At 36.5% G+C, this 18,863-nt stretch overlaps 1 protein-coding gene across 1 annotated transcript in view; it reads left to right on the top strand.

Annotated features, from left to right (window-relative positions):
- The window catches only part of SLC38A1 (solute carrier family 38 member 1), a 96,608-nt gene that overhangs the window by 53,621 nt on the left and 24,124 nt on the right, over positions 1-18,863 (top strand). The window contains exons 4-7 of the mRNA XM_075209084.1: positions 1,211-1,289; positions 2,369-2,484; positions 16,133-16,206; positions 18,164-18,256. Of these exons, the coding sequence (XP_075065185.1) occupies positions 1,211-1,289; positions 2,369-2,484; positions 16,133-16,206; positions 18,164-18,256 (362 nt within the window). The remainder of the gene's footprint in view (positions 1-1,210; positions 1,290-2,368; positions 2,485-16,132; positions 16,207-18,163; positions 18,257-18,863) is intronic.

Here is an 18,863-nt window from a genome sequence, read left to right as displayed (position 1 = left end):
TAATTTAGCATACTGACACACACACATTATATTAATATACTACGGCACTTACCTGGTTCAATCAGCATGCGCTGTCAGTTTCTTCACCTCTTCACACATGGGACGGCACCTGTCATGTGGTGCTTGTCCCATGTGACACAAATAGAGACATGCGCACACATAGTGGAAGGGAGGAAGGGGAGACGGATCGTTAGGATCCGCGGCTAAATGGAGACGTGGCTGGCCAGCCACCAAGTATAGACTATAGGGACCAGGCAGCCCAAAATAATCTTCTTTTGTCCGGCCCGGGGGGGAATGTGCCCCCCCGGCCCATTCCCTGACTGACTCTATTCCAATCCTGGGTCTGGTTGCAGAGAGTGCCTGCACCAGATGCCCTCCTAACACCTCTCTCCTAACATGGTAAATTGGCATAGAGGAGTGAAAGACAGTATTGTGGACATATTTATTAAGTATAAACACATCAGTAATTTCATGTATATTATTCAGCTCAGTAATACATATCCTGTTTTATATATTAAGGTGAATTAGGGGCTTAGGTTTCTCTTTAAGGGTATAAATTATTCACTTTAGTGATAAAAAAAAGCTCCAAACTTGTTATCACATTGCCATATATAGAATCTACCATTTTGCACTCATTTAAGGGTGCTATGGTTAGCTGTAATTTTACTACAGAAAGAACACCTGATGGCTTGGTGACTGTATGAGAATTCTACATACACATTCATTGACTTGTCCATTTCAGGGTGGTGGAAGTTCATAGCAAGACGACAGAAAGCCTTCTATGTTTTACCAGCCTTATTTCTGTCTTAGTGCATTGTGGAATATGTAGTGTTATGGGGCCACTTCTCCTAAACAATGAAGCTCCATAAAACTATTTTCTACAATTCATTGTGGCATAGTGAGAGAACACATCAGAGAGTCTTTCAATGTGATTGATCTTGTGACAGTTGTGACATTTGGACAAAGCATCTCAATGGCTTACTAACTGTTGGCGATCTGAGTCATGCAGTGTTGAATTGCAGGAAGACCACAAAGTGAGTCACAAAGGTCTTACCAAGCCCCATAAAATTACATATATCAATAGTACTAAAGCATGTGGCCCGACAAGTTTTGACTCCTCTTCTTACTTTAGAAATCAGTTTACAGATTATAATGTTTTCTTTCATATACAGTATGTAATCACAAAAAAAATATTTTACTTTCTCTACAGTAAATTTATTGCTGATCGTGAAAGTAGAAGAAGTCTTACTAACAGTCACCTTGAAAAAAAGAAATCCTGCGATGATTATGTAAGTATAATTATCCTTCCATTACATGTTCATGGTGAACAATTTCAATATTGGTAGTGTTAACAATGTGCAAATATACTTAAATAGTTCTATATAACAGGTTACAAATTATTCACAATTCTACATGAACACAGATTAGGTCAGTGAGACTTTTCTGTATATTTTGTTCACAGGAAATAAGGGAGAAGCTATATAAATAACCTGTTTGTATTATTCAGCAAATGGGTGAATAGGATAGTAAAATATGCTAGAATACTTTCTTTATTAACCCATCCATGTCCTTTGCCACATTCCATACAGCAATACATGAAGGTTATGCTGGTAGCTTTCAACATATTTTACCTTTTTGTCATCTTTTCATTAGTTAATAATGCTCTATGGGATAAAGTGTTAAACATAGTTCAATTGTACTTGGCAAGACTGAGGTTAAAAAAGTATGAACATAGGTAAATTGCGTAATATGTATGGTTAAGAGGCAAGTTTTCATGTAAGGATGAATTGTGAGCGACCAGGTGAGAATCTCAAACGGTTGGGTTTCAGTGCAGCAAGAACAGAGGGCCTGATTCATTAAGGAAAGTAAAGCAAAATAAATGAGTAACTTTTCACATGGGTAAAACCATCTTGCATTGGAGAGGTAGCTAAATTTAAAATGAGATGGCAGATTTATAGTTGGGGAACTAGACCTAGATCAACTTTAAATTTCAGTGTACAAATAAAGCTATCAAGTATTTCTGTGCTGCATGACAAAACAGCCAGTTTTTATCTTATGTGCAAAATACTAAACTAATCTGCATGCTTTGCATGGTAACATCGTTTTGTCCAAGAGAAAACTTACTAAATTTTTTACTTACTTTCATTAGTGAATCAGGCCCACTGTTTCTGAGGGATGTGATAATGTAAGATATGTAGAAGCTGATATCTTTATCAGAGCTGGGAGCATGACTGGCAAGTGTTGTAAGGTTGGTGAGAGGTGGCATTATTAGTAAGTGTTGAAATGTACATTATAAATGTAATTTACAATAACAATGTTGATAGATAAATATGTCTTTTCATTTACTGTAAGCATTTACCGTCTACAGAGTCCGGGCACAACGTCTATTGGAATGTCTGTGTTTAACTTGAGTAATGCCATAATGGGAAGCGGGATTCTGGGCTTGGCTTACGCTTTGGCAAACACAGGAATAATTTTATTTGTGTAAGTACTTAACATATGTATGTTATTTTCAAATAGTGGATAACAGTCAAGTGTTCTGCATTAGTAAGAAGCGCTTATTCATTGTGGTAGACTTTACGTCTCAATTCAACAATCAAGTCCCTATAGTAGTCAGCAGAGGAAAGTATCTTGAGGAAATAACAATAACTTGGGTGTATGAATAGCTAAATTGTAAATAAGCATGCCAGATTCTATGGCATTATAAATATACACAGTTGTTTAGTTTAATAAATGAATGTGTACAGTGTTTAAATATACAGTGCTAGCAATGTATGCTTTATATCTGCATACAAAAAATAGGATTTCTAGAATAGGAAATGTTCTATCATTGAAACTTTAATCAAAATTGTTAACAATTTATCTATGCGGTTCAATGCACCAAGACATGACCCACAGTAGGTGGAGGTTGTTTTCCAGTTAAACCAGTCAAAGCTGAAAATGTGGAAAGCATTGATCCTATATCTTTTGTCTTTGTTACATTATCATGCAATGGTTTCTGTGTGGTGGATATTATACATGTTGTTATATACCCATTCTACTCTCCCATGCTCACTCTGTGTTGTTGGTGTTATATGGCCTTTATGGAACATACTGCTTCACACCCACCCAGTGCCCCGGAGAGGAAGGGGCCAAGGGCCCGGTGTAACACATCTTGTGGTTGTACAGACTCCCCATCCTGAGACTGCATTGGAAAAGCTGGTGCAGCACGTGCAGTCCGGGAGTGGTGTAACCACACTAACCAATAGAAATCTATTGGTTGGCACAGTTACTTTCTCCTGCCAATAATCTAGCTCAGCTTGGGGCATGGATGGGCTGATAGGGTTGGAGCCCCATCCACCCCCACCATAATCACCCGTCATCTCCTATACCTACCTCGCCTTTCTGTATTTTTCCTGTCATTTCATTGTGTCCTCACCGCCCCTGCTTTTATTCCCTCTTCCATCTCTATCTCCATGAATTGTTTAAATTTCCAATTACTTGATAAATTCATTTTAAATCATATAACATATAAAAATGAAACAATATAACTAAGTAGTTAAACATTCACAGATGTCACTGATCATTTAGCTTTATCTGTATACATATTGCACAACTGTTATCATACTCACAACATAATCTGAGAAAATGTATTTTCATTTCAAGGCAATTTTAAGAGAATCATTTGCAGTAATCATTCAATTTATATGTTACTTTCATCTATTTTATTTTGAACATCTAAATGAAATAAAATCAATAAAACAACAATTTAAAGGTCTCATTTAGAGTTAGGAGCAAATCCAGCTAAAGGGTTCAAAACCATATTGCAAAAGAAGGGGTGCAAATGCAGTGTTTTTACCTGCAATGAATACTGTCTGCTTGCATGTAGCACACAAATACTGGGCAGCTTTCATTTTACACTGATTTAGAGTTGAGCTGTTGACACCCCCCTTCCCAACTGTGTATCTCTCCTCACATTTTAAATTTGCTTCCACTTTGCAGCACACTATAGCAAAGTTGAAAATGGAATCTTCTGTATTTAGTTCTACCTTCCAAGTGTCCTTTTATATGGTGATTGATTTATGTTTGCAAAATCACTGTAAAGTGCTCTAAACCTCATTCATTTCTTACATACAGGTATCAATCTAAGTGGACTAGTTAAATAAGTGGGAATTAGAATTGGAGCAGAGCAGTGTTTGTTCACAGTGTAATATGTCATGTTGAGAGCAGGGCCGAAATCCAAATGGTGCATGATGGTCCCGGGGCATCACAGGGTCATTTTAGATGCTGCACAATCACCATTTCTATTCCTTTCTGCAAGGTAATACATTAACCTGTACTCTTATTCAACGGATGGTTGCTGCACATAGGAACCAGCTAAACGAATGCTTCTTTCTTCAACTTTCACTTAATTGCTTGCGTCTGTGTGTGATCACAAGGGTGGACAGGATGCTGTATATTTTCTAGGGTTGATATATATTAGTCACTGTTGACTGCATCCTTATTATAAATTAGAGAAAATAGAGCACGGAATATCAGCATCTCTAAGCAGAACCAATCTGGTACACTAGATTTACGAGTGTCCCAATCATGGCAATTATAAATCAAATAAAAATAAATGTCAGTACTCAAAAGTCTGTTACACAGGCAATATTCTTCAAACCCAGTGAGAGAAAACTCACCAACGTCTGGTAAATCAGGCACATCTAATGGAAGGGTAGTGTAGTGTGGATCTCATGATAAGAAACATGTTCTTTCACTGATCATCAATAGCTGAGAGACTAGAGTAAGGCTCAGGAAACTCAACCACAATAACATGGAATAAGTGGTAACCGTGATGTCAGAATAATCTCAGTGGATTAAACTCAATCTAATATTTTTCCTAAATCAGAGATGAGTGTATAGAGATCTGTTTTTATAATTTTATTTTCCATGGATTGGACTGGATTATTGTGGTTTAAAACAAAAACTCTTCCACTTGCTATGTTTCTTCCAAGTCCTGCCTCTTATTACTTCAACAATGACATTATTCATTAGCCTTATGAGAACTCTGAATTATAGGAAGACTATTGTACTATTATCTTGTGTCCTCTCATCTTTGAAGGGACAACCTGGTCTGCTGGACCATCCCAGCCCATGCAAAATATATTTTCTATAAAACATAGAATTTAACAGAAAAAAAGCTCATCTGGTTTGTCCACTTTTATTCCTAAAAATCTCAGACCCTATAATTATCAGTGTTTATTTGTAGGGGACCACAGAGTTCCGCAGCACCAAACATGGCTGCAGCACAATCAAGTATGACAGGACACATAATCAAACAAAAGTTCACACAAATATACATAGCAGAAATAGAACTGAAAAGCGTGAGAAACAAATGCAAGTAGTAATACAAGATGTGTAACAAAAATCAAGTCCTATTACAAAGGACAATTCCTGTATAATTACAAGGCTTGCAAGGGTCTTTGAAGGTGACAAGGGAGGGGTAGGAAGCAAGTGGGGAATAGGTGGGGGAGGGAGGCTACAAGAAGAAGTAGGGCCTTCATCATCATCATCATCATTATGATTATGCCGATCCCAAACATGTTTAAATCCCTCTGTTGAGAGTTTATTCAATCTACCTACTAATATTTAAGTAAAGTAATTCTTCCTCTAAGCCCGCTAGCCAGTTGTAATGCATGTCTTCTTGTTCGAACACTTAACTTCTTCTGTTGAACGTTTTCCTCCATTATATAGTTAAAACTGTACATATTATCCCCCTAAACCTTCTCTGCTTCTAACTGAACATATTGAGGTCCCTTAGATTTTCAGTTTTCTAATATTGAGCTGGCACCATTTTATTATTCTTTGCACAGTCTCTAATGTACTTATATCCTTCTGGAGATATAACCAAACACAATATCTAGGTGTGGTATAAGCATTACCACCATTCTCTATCTGCTACTGATTCCTCTTTCAATTTAGCATCCAACTAGCTTTTTGCATTTCCCATTGCTCTGCTACCTTGTTTCTGTCATTTTTAGTAGCCAAATAGTTACTCCTAGGTCTCTTTCTTTCCCAGTTGCTGCCATTTTTGTGTCAGTAATTTATATTCAGTCTTCAGGTTTTTGAGACCCAAGTGCATGATTTTGCATTTTTTTGGAACTTAACTGTAGTTACCACAAACTTGAACATTAATCTACCTCAAATCAATCATTTTGGGTAACCATCAACCAGTGTGTCTATAACTGTGCGTCAAAATTTGGCTATTTGGCACAGTGATGTAGGTTTCCGTCCCTGATGACAACAGTAAAGATATTAAAGAGGATTGGTCCAAGTATAGGTCCTTCGGGTGCTATACTGGTAACCTCTCCCTCTTCTAAATGTATTTCATTTACTGCACTAAATAAATTTATAAAAGGTAAATGTACAGCGTGACCTCATATCTGTAAAGATCTGCTGTGTAAAAAAAACTGCTGCTAAAATTGGCAGTCACATCCCTGTTGACATCTCTCAATGAAGTTATATTGATTGTATTCACTTTGCATTCACTTACAATGCCTATGATTGTGTTCATTCTAAATACTGCCCTGACTATAATGTCATCATTGCTGTATAATGCAGCTCTCATTTCCAACATGCAGTTAAGGGTGTATTTTATTATTTTATTTCTGCATAGCGTTATGTTTTTTTTGTTTGCTTATTTTTTTAGCTCCTCTTAAAGGAAGATTTTTATTCTTATTAATTTCTTCTATTGTAATTGTTTTTTTAGCAAAACCTTAATGGTCACCTACCACCTCAATACAGTGGAGTTAATTATTTTGTGAGCTTTACATTTACAATATTTATGTTAAAATCTGATTTATACGGTATAAACAGAAATATGGGTCAAAGACAATACCCATGCCACACGTTCAGTGAATGCAAAAACTGGAATTTATAGTTTTGAATGGGAACAGTGATAAATAAATGAGTGTTTAATGAATGGAATTAGCTACAGGACAATAAGTGGGACTTGTTAAGGGAATTGTTTATAATTTTTCAAGCCAACATTTTATATTGTTTTACAAATCGGACACATTTAATTAATCACTGTAAGGATTACAGATGCTTTGGATGAAATGTACCAGGATAGTAAAGATTTTATAGAGCAATTAAATCTATGTATATATTAAGCCAATGCTGTGTATATATATATATATATATATATATATATAATATATATATATATATATTATATATATATATATATATATATATATATATATATATATATATATATATATATATATATATATATTAAGCTTTGGGTGGAGTTGCAATTTAATAATATTGCATGCAGCAGGAACATTGCTATTAACAGCCAATAACTATTTACATTGAAATTACAGTGATACAAAGAGGAGAATACATTAATGACATATTTGTATTTATATCAATTTATATTGTGCTATTTTATATTTAATAAAATAGTGAACGAAGCTATGGGGACTGTTTTATTCAGTTCAAGTATTGCAACATTGTCTGTGTTTTCAGTGATTGGTTGCATGAGCTCAAACCCAAACAATTAATCTGGCTAAACTTTTGCGCATATTGAAACATAATGTTCTTAAAGCCATTTGTCACATAAGTAATACCTGGTGAGATTACCAGCAGAAAGCAAGCGAGTCCTTTTCATGGTTTTGATGCCTAGGAATAAAGTGGTGACTTTTTTATATTTTAGGTTTAGCTTTTTTTGTCCTCATGTGAATGTGTAGCTCCCTGCACAAAACACACTATACTTCTTAACAGTTGTAGATCCGTCGTCATCATCATTTATTTATATAGCACCAGCAGATTCTGTAGCGTTTTACAATTGGGAACAAACAGTAATAAAACAATACTGGGTAATACATACATACAGTGAGGTAAGAGGGACTTGTTCCTAAGCTTACAATCTATGGGTCCATGAGCAGAAGTCAAACACCCAGTACTGAAATTGACATGTAGTATGATATTACTTCACAATCTTTTTTGCAGGAACCTTCTCTGGGTGAAAAGCTTTGTTTTTTTGCAATGAGATGTGAGTAACCGGCCCTGGTACCAGACTGCTGTGTGTAGTCAGAAGCACTTGATACAGTCCAGTCCAAATTTTCTCAACGAAAGATTTCCTTTGATGTAAAACCAGTATCCAGGCTCTATGACGTCAGTTGCAAGTCAAGAGCAGACACAGATATATCAATATTTCATAAGGGTTTATTTCAGTCTTTTCTTTTAGTAGGGGTTTGCGTGCTCATTAGGGCTATAGAGACTACATCGGGCCATTTTTACCTTGTTTCTGCAGATGTGGCAAGTTTGTCTTTTAAAACACAATTTTTCTACTTTCCTGAAACTTGAGGGTAATATGGACAATTACATTTTGGCTTCTTTCCTAGAACTTTACATACTTCACATGTTACCATCCTTTAAATTGAATACTTGTATCTGAATTTGTCCCTAACGATATCCTAAACTTTTTGCTGAATCTGGTACTGTCTGCTTTGACACACAGATTGGCCTCAACATATCCCAAGCTTATGCAAACAATTTTCAAAGGTAAAAAATGATCTAGTTTGAAGAAAATCAATTTGCAGATGTACAAATGTGTCCCAGGGCAGGGATGTGTAGCTTGTTGTATATTCAGACTTTCCAACATTATATGCTTGAAAAATAGGACAAGTTGACAATACTATTCTGCAAATAATGTAAATCTCTTAATGTCTTTAAGATCTAATCATGAGATGAGAAAGGACTTGAATACAGTCATGTTCTACCTGCTGATCCTGTGAAGGTAGCAATATGGCAGGATTAAGTACATAATTTTTGGAGACAGAAACATTAGGTAAGGAGAAGTAAAATCAATACTAAAAGGTGTTATATTTTAGTATTGGGAATAAGCTCAGCTATGGGATTGTGAGTGTAGATCCTAACACAAGTTTAGCTTAGGCTTCTGCTAAAATAGCAGCAGTTACAGCTTTCATACAGGAGAAAATGCTTGTGCTACAGATTCACTCATTGTGCTGTACGAAGCTATAGAACATTGTATATCTCCACTATGTCAAGACTCCTAATGTGAAATTGTTACTTTTATGACAGCTAAGTGTAAGAGACTTAATAGTTCTAGAGCTTGAATACTGTATGGTTACTGTATGGTTCCTGATTAAGGGAACAAAATAGTTTTTCAGTATACTTATACACAGCAAGAAGGCACATTCAGGTGATTCAAATTTTGCAAGGATTTACCTATAGAGACAAGAGGCATTACCCAATACCCACTGGTAACAATGGTCTGCCAAGCCCAGAAGAGAACACATCTGAGACTTTGGTTGACCTTGGAATTTTGAGGATCACATGAATCCTGTCTTGGGAAAGATGTCTATTCTCATATGTAATGTCATGGGCCTGTTAATGAATTCTAGATAGGCCACAGAGTCAATTTTACATAGGTTAAGTGAGATAAAAGTATGAAGTAAATCATCCACATACTGGATAAGGATAGACTCTTAACTGAGTTTATAAGGAATGTATCACTGGTATGATACCTTCCTCTTCAGGACACAAAGGGTAATGCATTACTCTCAGTAAGTATATCATCTATTTTATAATGGTTATCTTTACGGGAATAGCTGTGAGAATTTGTCCTATCTCAGTATTATGTTATGACATTAAATGATGAGCCATCTGAATCAAAATCCTTTCAACTCCTGACTGTTGTACATCAGTTTCCTGCAAAGCTTCTAAAACCTTAAACTAATTTTAAGAGGGTGCATCTAGATGTACTTTATTAAAAGAGCAATAAGCAATGCAACCTACTTTGCACAATAAAACACTCCCTTAGAGGTTGGGGGAGTAATATGAGAAACATGTTAATCAGATATAAGACTTGTATTAACAGTAGAGATGGGCGGGTCCGGTTCTCCGAGAACCGAACCCACCCGAACTTTGGGTATCCGAGTACCGAGCTGAGCAGCTCGGTACTCTCCCGCCCGTTCCGAATCCAAATCGAGGCCGAACGTCATTGTGACGTCGTCGGATCTCGGGGCTCGGTTCTCGCGATACTTCAATTTTATAAATACACGCCTCCACAGCAATCCATCGCCATTTGACAGAGGGAGAGAGCAGGGTGTAGTCATAGGCTGATTAGAGCAGGGACAGAGAATACAATATTGTTCTTGCAATTGCTCTAACCAAAATCGCTAGTGCAGAGAGGAGGATAGAGGTTTATTATTTTTTCTTAATATTTGGCACTCCCCAGCGCTAATTGTGCATAAATATTTCTGGCTGTCAAAAGTCATATCTGTCAGCAGTATCTACCAAATAATTTTTAGCACTCCTCAGTGCTTTTGGGGTGTCCTCCCTAGTTGTGCATTAATATTTCTGGCTGTCAAAAGTCATATCTGTCAGCAGTATCTACTAAATAATTTTTAGCACTCCTCAGTGCTCTTGGGGTGTCCTCCCTAATTGTGCATTAATATTTCTGGCTGTCAAAAGTCATATCTGTTAGCAGTATCTACTAAATAATTTTTAGCACTCCTCAGTGCTTTTGGGGTGTCCTCCCTAATTGTGCATTAATATTTCTGGCTGTCAAAAGTCATATCTGTCAGCAGTATCTACTAAATAATTTTTAGCACTCCTCAGTGCTTTTGGGGTGTCCTCCCTAATTGTGCATTAATATTTCTGGCTGTCAAAAGTCATATCTGTCAGCAGTATCTACTAAATAATTTTTAGCACTCCTCAGTGCTTTTGGGGTGTCCTCCCTAATTGTGCATTAATATTTCTGGCTGTCAAAAGTCATATCTGTCAGCAGTATCTACCAAATAATTTTTAGCACTCCCCAGTGGTTTGCGCTCAGAATGGATTCAAAGCAGTCCACATATGATCTGAATGAGCAACCAGGTTCTGTCACCAGTCCTGATGTTAGTGTTCCCAGTACGTCATCTGGCCAAGGCGATGTCAAACAACAGAGTGTTTTCAAATTAGTGCAAAAAACAAAAACCCCCAAAAAATTTACTGTATTGAAGCGAAAAAGAAGTGTAACTGAGCAAAAGTTAAGTGACGATAAAAAAAAAATTGCAAGCATGCCATTCTACACACGCAGTGGCAAAGAGAGAATGAGGCCTTCACCTTTGGCTATTAGTGGCAGATCCCAAAAAGTTACCCAGCCTACAATTGGTGCACAACTACTGTTACGCGTCAAAGCCGAGCTGCAAGATAACAGTAAGGCATTAGAGGAGAATATTTGCTCTGATTTACAAATGACAACAATCCCTGTGGAGAGTCCATCCAACAGTGGGATGTCTAATCGTGAGCATTCTGCTAATGTGTGCCTTAATAGCCCGAGTGTAGCCGGTGATACCCAAATTGAGGATGCCACTTTGGAATTAGAAGAGGATGAGGGGAAGATTTGTGTAGGCGACGAGGGCGCTAATGATGATGTTGATGATTATGATGCAGACAGATACCAAATTGCCTTTCTCAATTTCTATTTATATTCTAGATTATATAACGGCTGAATAGTTTTCTATTTTACTTCTAGTGGAGAGAGGATCTGATGCAGACAGATACCAAACTGCCTTTGTCCATTTCAATTTTTATTGTACAGTATATAACGGCTGAATTTATTAGTATTTTATACAAGTGGAGGGGGGCCTAGAGAGACAGAAACCAAACTGGCTTTCTCCATGTCAATTAATATTGTACAGTCTATAACGGCTGGATTTTTTGGTATTTTATACAAGTGGAGGGGGGCCTAGAGAGACAGAAACCAAACTGGCTTTCTCCATGTCAATTAATATTGTACAGTCTATAATGGCTGAATTTTTTGTTTTTTTAAAAAAGTGGAGGGGGGCCTATAGAGACAGAAAGCAAACTGTCTTTTTCCATTTCTTTACATATTTAACTATAAGTGTAGGGTGTAATATACATCCAAAGACGATAGCTGCATTGCCAATATGCATAGATGGAGAGGAAGACAATCTGTTTTGTGTGTAGAATAAATGAAGGCCTACCAACGAAGAATTAAACTGTTTTTTTGGATGATTTATTACCTCAACAATTAGATTACTTATCTCTAAAACAGTTGGAGCACTAAATTGGGTTATTTTAGGCACAAAAACATGGATTTTCCAACAAAATAGCAAAACAAAACCAAACAAAACCAAAACCAAAACACGCAATGGCGGTTTTGCAAAACCAAAACCAAAACACGACGGTAATCCAGATCCAAAACCGAATCCAAAACCAAAACACGGGGGTCAGTGACCATCTCTAATTAACAGATACAGTCTGCATGACAGGATGAACTATGGATTCATTTAAAACACCAACCATTGTAACAGTTTAACTTGTTCGAAAAGAGGAAAATCCTATAGCTTTCAGGACATATTTAGAAGTGCCAGTGTGGATGTGATGCTAAGTAAATTTGCCTGACAATGTACAAGTCATCACAGGACATGATTGATCTATGGGAACAATTGAAGCATTAGGTTATTTGGTTTCTTAGATTTCAGTCAGTGCTGTTTTTGTGGAAGGGGTGGAAATAAGTTCTGAAAAGAGTCCACCTGTTTTTGGGTCTGAGAGGGGATATTTAGTTTCTGCCTTTAAAAGATTACTTCTGCAGGCATCCTGGATCTGTTGTGGTCAATCTGCTCTTTTAATTCATTTTTCTCTAGCCTCAGCAGAATATGCCATTCTCAGCAATTAGTTAACATCATGCCAACTGGGTTTTTGAGGCAGAAATATAACTTAATTTTTTTGTACAAACCTTTCTGGTTACTCCCTGATCTACTATATGCGTTAGATCAGTAGCTCATCATGGGACTTGGACTATTTGAGGCTTATTGCCTCTTGGTTGGAGACATTCCCTTAAAGGGAGTGTATGAACTTTAACAGATTTGTTAAATTTTCACCATACCAATGAAAAATTGGTATATTGTGGGGATGATAGTCTGTATACCCCCTATTCCACTGGGTGGGAAGGAAATCAAGGTTGGGTTCATGTACAAAAGAAGTGAAGAAGGATTCTGGTGAGTTTGTTTGTGTATCAAGTAATTGTAGTTGTTGTGTGGTAGATGAGGTAGATGAACATGGGGTGAAGTCTGCAATTGTATATATTGTGTGACAAATTGTACAACATCAGATGATGAGGTTTTTTCTTCCTAAAGCTCTATCCTCTATATTATAGGGAATAGAGTATGGTGGAAGACATTCTAGGAGGTCCTCATTAAGTGGGCTAAGTGATTGACTGTGTAAAATCTTTTAGAACTGGATGCAAAGGAGTTAAGGAAGATTTAGATTATAAATATTGTGGAAGAACTAGTGATTGTAGTAGTGTGTTTTATTTGCTGCTTATAACTGTTTACTAAGCTCCTACACCTTTTAGTGGCTTCTTTAAGCTTCTCAGCATATGCTTTCTAAAATGTATATACACACTGTGTGTGTGTGTGTGTGTATGTTTATTATATATATATATATATATATATATATATATATATATATATATATATATATATAAGTTAACCCGTGCATGATACTCATGCATTCTAGTCAAATCAAGATACTTAAGGTCTTAAAAAGGTTCTTGTCATGCATTTGGGCCTAGCCCAGGCCTCCTCAGGGGAAGATCGTTACTTCCCGACGCAAGCGGCCTTTTTAATGTGTGTTCATGAGGTAAAATTACCTCACGAAAATGAGTTTGACCCCTCAGCTTGTAAATTTAGCCTTTACTACCCCTCCCACGGGGGGAAGGGGGGATGATGGAAGTTAACTGACTTGACTATTCTAATTTTTTTGTCAAATAATTTCAGTATACCAAATTTCAGGTCAATTGGATGAGCCCTTTCTGAGAAAATAGTTTTTTCCACACACACACACTAACGCACGCCTCTACACATGTGTGTTCATGAGGTAAAATTACCTCATGAAAATGAGTTTGAGCCCTACCAAATTTAAGCCCTTTTTGAAATTTTTTTCCCACACACACTAAGAATTTAGTAGGTCAGTGTATAACTCTGCCCAGCAGGTGGCACTGCAACTTGGTTTTTTTTTTTCACACACACACAGACGCCACTAAGCATTTATATATTAGATATATAAAATATGGACCTGTTCGTCTGCTTTTCACAGACACTTGGAAGAGTTTTGAGTATATTGTTAATACTGTTTGTTTTCCTAACAATCAGGGCCAAACTACTGTGGAAAAGAGAAGTCTTTTTTTCTTTCTTATTTTAACACAATTAAACCTCACATAATTGTGAATGGGTACAATGTTCTGTGGACATTGTTGATTATCAAGATGGGAAATGCTTATTGCAGTGTGCACCATGAAAGTAGAACTAAACATGGAATTAACCTGTTGTAAAAAAAAAAATTAAACTCGATTAAACTTGAGTACTTCTGAAAATCATTTTGATGTTTTTGACTTTTTTTCTTTTGTGTTTTTTTTTATCTCTAATTTAAAAAGTGAATATTTAATTGAAAAATGCTGCATGTATTTTTTTGTACATTTTACTCTATATTTTGCGTTTGTTTTTGTATAAATTTAAATATAGCCTTCATGTGATTATTTAATAAATTGCAACTACTTGAAATATGTTAGAATTTGTTAACAGCAAAAATACTGATATATAATTAAAGTATTTTTCCACTTCAGAAATTATTTTCCCTTCCTAGGAACCTCCACCATTTGTTTTATATGCCGGGTCCCAGAACTCACTTATAGCAGGAACTCCTCCAATTGGCAATTGACTTTTATGCACAGCTGATATGTTGATCACTCTTGCTCTATAGAAAACCAAGCAGCACTGAACTTGATCATCTGAAGTCCCAGCTATTTGTGAATGCTGTGAACCATTGATGGGGGTTCCAGAAAAGTATTACAGGGTAGTGAAAATTTGTGAGAAATAATCTTTAAACTGAAAAATGTTTATAGCTGCACTACTACTACAACTACTACTATGACTACTACTATTGTAACATTTTTCTAACATCCTCCTTGCCCTAGTTGGACCCACTGGAGCTGCTACATGAAGCCATTTTCTAGTGGGTTCCTCCAGTCTTCTTACAGCCCTGGCCAAAAATACAGGGAATATGGCGGGTGTACACCACAATCTCTTATGATTGGTACTCCCGTTCTGTTAGGTGCTGTCCCCGCAGTTCCGCTGCTCTTAGGGATGGCCACCCAATTCCTTCCGGTCACTGCAGCAACGGGACGTGATAGTCTCCGACCGGCTTCCCCAGTCTGTGCGCATGAGCACCAGCTGCGTCCCAGTTGCATAGCAGCGGGGACACTCTTCTTGCTAGTTTCGGCAGTCAGTGACATCACTGATTGCCTGGGGCAACCATTCAACAGGTTCAAGGTTCTATTTCAACCAGTCTCTGGCAGCACCATTAGGGTGCCAGAGTATTAGGCTCACACCTCTACTTTAGCATTCTTGTTTTCCTGCTTTATGCATCTCTTTGTTTCTGGCTTGACTCGACATAGTTTGACTTTCCTTTCCATTCTGATTTGGCGTTATACATCTCCTTTTGCATTACCTTAGCTTTCCCAATCACTCCCTTGTCTCTTGATTTGATAGCACGTTACCTCTCTGGTTTTGGCCTCGGCCTGTCTAACTATCCACTGTTCACCCCTATCTTGACGGTGACTATCTTGGAGAACTGTGATCTGCGCATCCCTTACAGCTATGTCTACACCTGCTTGCAGGCGTCCCTAGTGAAAATCCAGAGGTGTGTTAGACTCGGTGCCTCCCTGTACAGTTGCGCTAATACCGACAGCCTCCATCTCCACCAGCTTGTGACACATTCATACATCCCTTCTACTGCCATTTTAAAGTGGCTAAAAAAGTGGCTGAAAAACATGGCTGCAAGGTACAGCCACCAGGGCCCTGGAAGTTGTAGGAACACTTCAGTAATATTTTACAGTACGTGGTAGTAGAACTTTAAGGCTTGGGGTACAGGAAATATTTTAATCCAACCATGCAGTGACCCATTTTTCTTGGATGCTGTTACTTACATTATCACAAGATTTCCAGCATCACCCCCTAATCTCTCATCTACCTACGATAGGAAGATGGGACCATAAAACACCTGTCTGCACTTAACCTAAAGATTGTCTGACTTTAAATTATATAATGTATTCTTTTTTTTTTATTTCTAGGTTGCTTTTAATTTCAGTGACTCTATTGTCTATCTACTCTATAAACCTTCTACTGAAATGTTCTCAGGAAACAGGTACTTGTTAACTTTTTAATTAATTTTTTTTTGTATCAAAGTTGTTTTTTGTTATCCAGCTATGAGTGCTCAATAAGTTCTGCGAGTTCCATCAAGAAGATGTGAAATGCAATTGTTACAGCATTGTAAATATGCCTTTTATACATAGGAACACAAGTTTTTTCAGAATTTGACTTTAGTACAGTTTGGAGGTTGCTGCTTGTTCTCTGCTCACCACCATAGACTGGTCTCTCCACATGACTAGCTGTGTTATCTATCTATCTCTACATGTGTGTGTATATATATATATATATATATATATATATATATATATATCTCTGTATATATATATATATATATATATATATATATATATATATATATATATATATATATATATATGTGTGTATATATACAACTATAGCCCTGCTCCTCACTAATGGAAATTACGGCACCGGCACAGAAAAGCGATGCTTCTTCTTTATTGGTAGATTAAATAATTTATTGAGCTGGATGTTTATGTATTTCACTACCAAAAGTGTATTTAGGTAGATGAGCGAAATCTCTACGACATGTGTTGCGAATAGAGCTGGGTCAACAATGGACAATTCATGCTGCTGTGTGGTGGGGTTGGAGTAGGACTCCGACAGTCTAGGGTAAATTCTAACTGAGACAAATTCCATATTTTCTGGCGAAATGTGGAATGAGTCAAATATTCTAAGGAATAGTTTAGAAACCTTCACTCGTCTCTTCTACGGGTCATAGAAGTATCTATTTTAACAAGCAAAAAATAAAATTTTTCAAGTTAAGATTCTGGAAAGCAAATAAAAATCATAAGATTAATTGTATTAAGTAGCATCCATGTATTGAGCCATATTTTCTTATTACTGTAATAAAAAAAACAAAACAGTTTAGCAATAGCAGTATCCTGCAAACTAGGACCTGCTTATATATTTCATATCAATCTCATTTGTATAACAGCAATGAATTCAAATATTAACTTCTGCTTAATTTAATTGATGTGCTTAACAGTATTTTAAAAACATATGTTCAGTTGGTGGTATTATTATTATTATTATTATTATTATTATTATAATCTTCTTTTATTTATAAGGTGCACAAAAGTTTTGCAGCACCGTACATGAAATTTACAGTAGTATACAATACAATGACAGCAACGATTCAAAACATATTACATAATACATTATTAGACATAACATAATAATATAAAGACCAGATATCTACTAGTTAGCAGCTTACACAAATAACTTGGTAAAGAAGATCAAATTATTTACGACAAATACCCCTTTTAAATTAAAAACAAACATACATTAAAAATCAAATGGGAATCTTCATTCCTTCAGTAGTCCAAATGGAAATGTCAGTTAAGTAATTTCATCATATTCACTGCATATATTTGTACCAGTCCTCCAACACGCGAAAGAGATACTCCGGTTCTGTGTGGTCATCCACGTCTGACTCACACTTACGTTGACACGCCCTTGTAGTACTTGGCCTATGCTTGCAAGTCCCTTCGTTCCCCCATTCTGCCTATCCAGTCTCAAGGAGTCCTAAATGTAAGATGCACAACACCACAACTATGTTGATATGGACTTATGCGTAGTACGTAAACCTGTATCTTACACACAAATACCTCCAATTTTGCAAGAGCCTCTTAGTTCACATGCATTCATTATCCACTGTCAGGAACTGTTTATAAAAAAGAAATAATTTAGCTGGTCGTAACAAAGTGTTGCATGTTCGCTAAAAAATAGGACATGTATATTTAAAATGTCTCCTTCCTGGCACAACCAGATTGAATAAATTAACAGAATCCTAAATTGATATACTTACAGAAAAATTTAAGCTATGTTTTGAAAGTGTCTACTTTTACAGAGAACACATACTGTGTATTTTGTAGTTTGGTTTGTTTTTTAATGGAACAAAAATAACTCAGAGCAACCATTCCTTTAACCAGGCTGCATGGTATACGAAAAGTTGGGAGAGCAAGTGTTTGGTACTCCAGGAAGGTTGTTGGTTTTTGGATCAATATCACTTCAGAACACTGGGGGTAAGTACTTTGATGACTACATGGCTAACTCATATTCTGCATTTCCTGTTATTGTCTGGGACATATGCTATTTTCTAGGAACATCCATATAGGTTATGCTAAATTCTAAGAATATCCATATAGGTTTCCAAGGCGAATGTAGAATGATGCATTCAACTTAAGAATAACATATGTTATCAACAGGAATCATCTACCAACCATCACACATAAGGGTGAATGTTTTTTTCTAGACAAGAGTAGCACTCCAAATACATTCCCCATCCTTACTAAAAGGGCAACACAGTGGTTAGCATTGGGGCCAGCGTTGGGATTCCCACCAGGTGTAGCTGCTTTGAGTTTGTATGTTCTCCCCGTGTTTGCATGGGTTTCCTCCATTAAGAATAATAATACATAAAACCTCTAACTGCAGCCTACAATATGCACAAAATCATTTTATCAGTCTCTTTTCTATAGATATAAATTGGAAAATGATTAATTGAGCTGATTTTATTTATTTCAAATTATTTAATCATTGAGTGATTATTTGAGCATTTTTAGAGATTCTCTTCTGGCAAAGTTAGAAGTTTTGAAATCTACCAATTTCCAAACAAAAGGGGTAAAATGAAAA

This window comes from Mixophyes fleayi, chromosome 4 (assembly GCF_038048845.1).
Source record: "Mixophyes fleayi isolate aMixFle1 chromosome 4, aMixFle1.hap1, whole genome shotgun sequence".
Lineage (NCBI taxonomy): Eukaryota > Metazoa > Chordata > Amphibia > Anura > Limnodynastidae > Mixophyes > Mixophyes fleayi.
The sequence above is the reverse complement of the archived record's forward strand: the minus strand, read 5'-3'. Positions and strand labels throughout refer to the sequence as shown.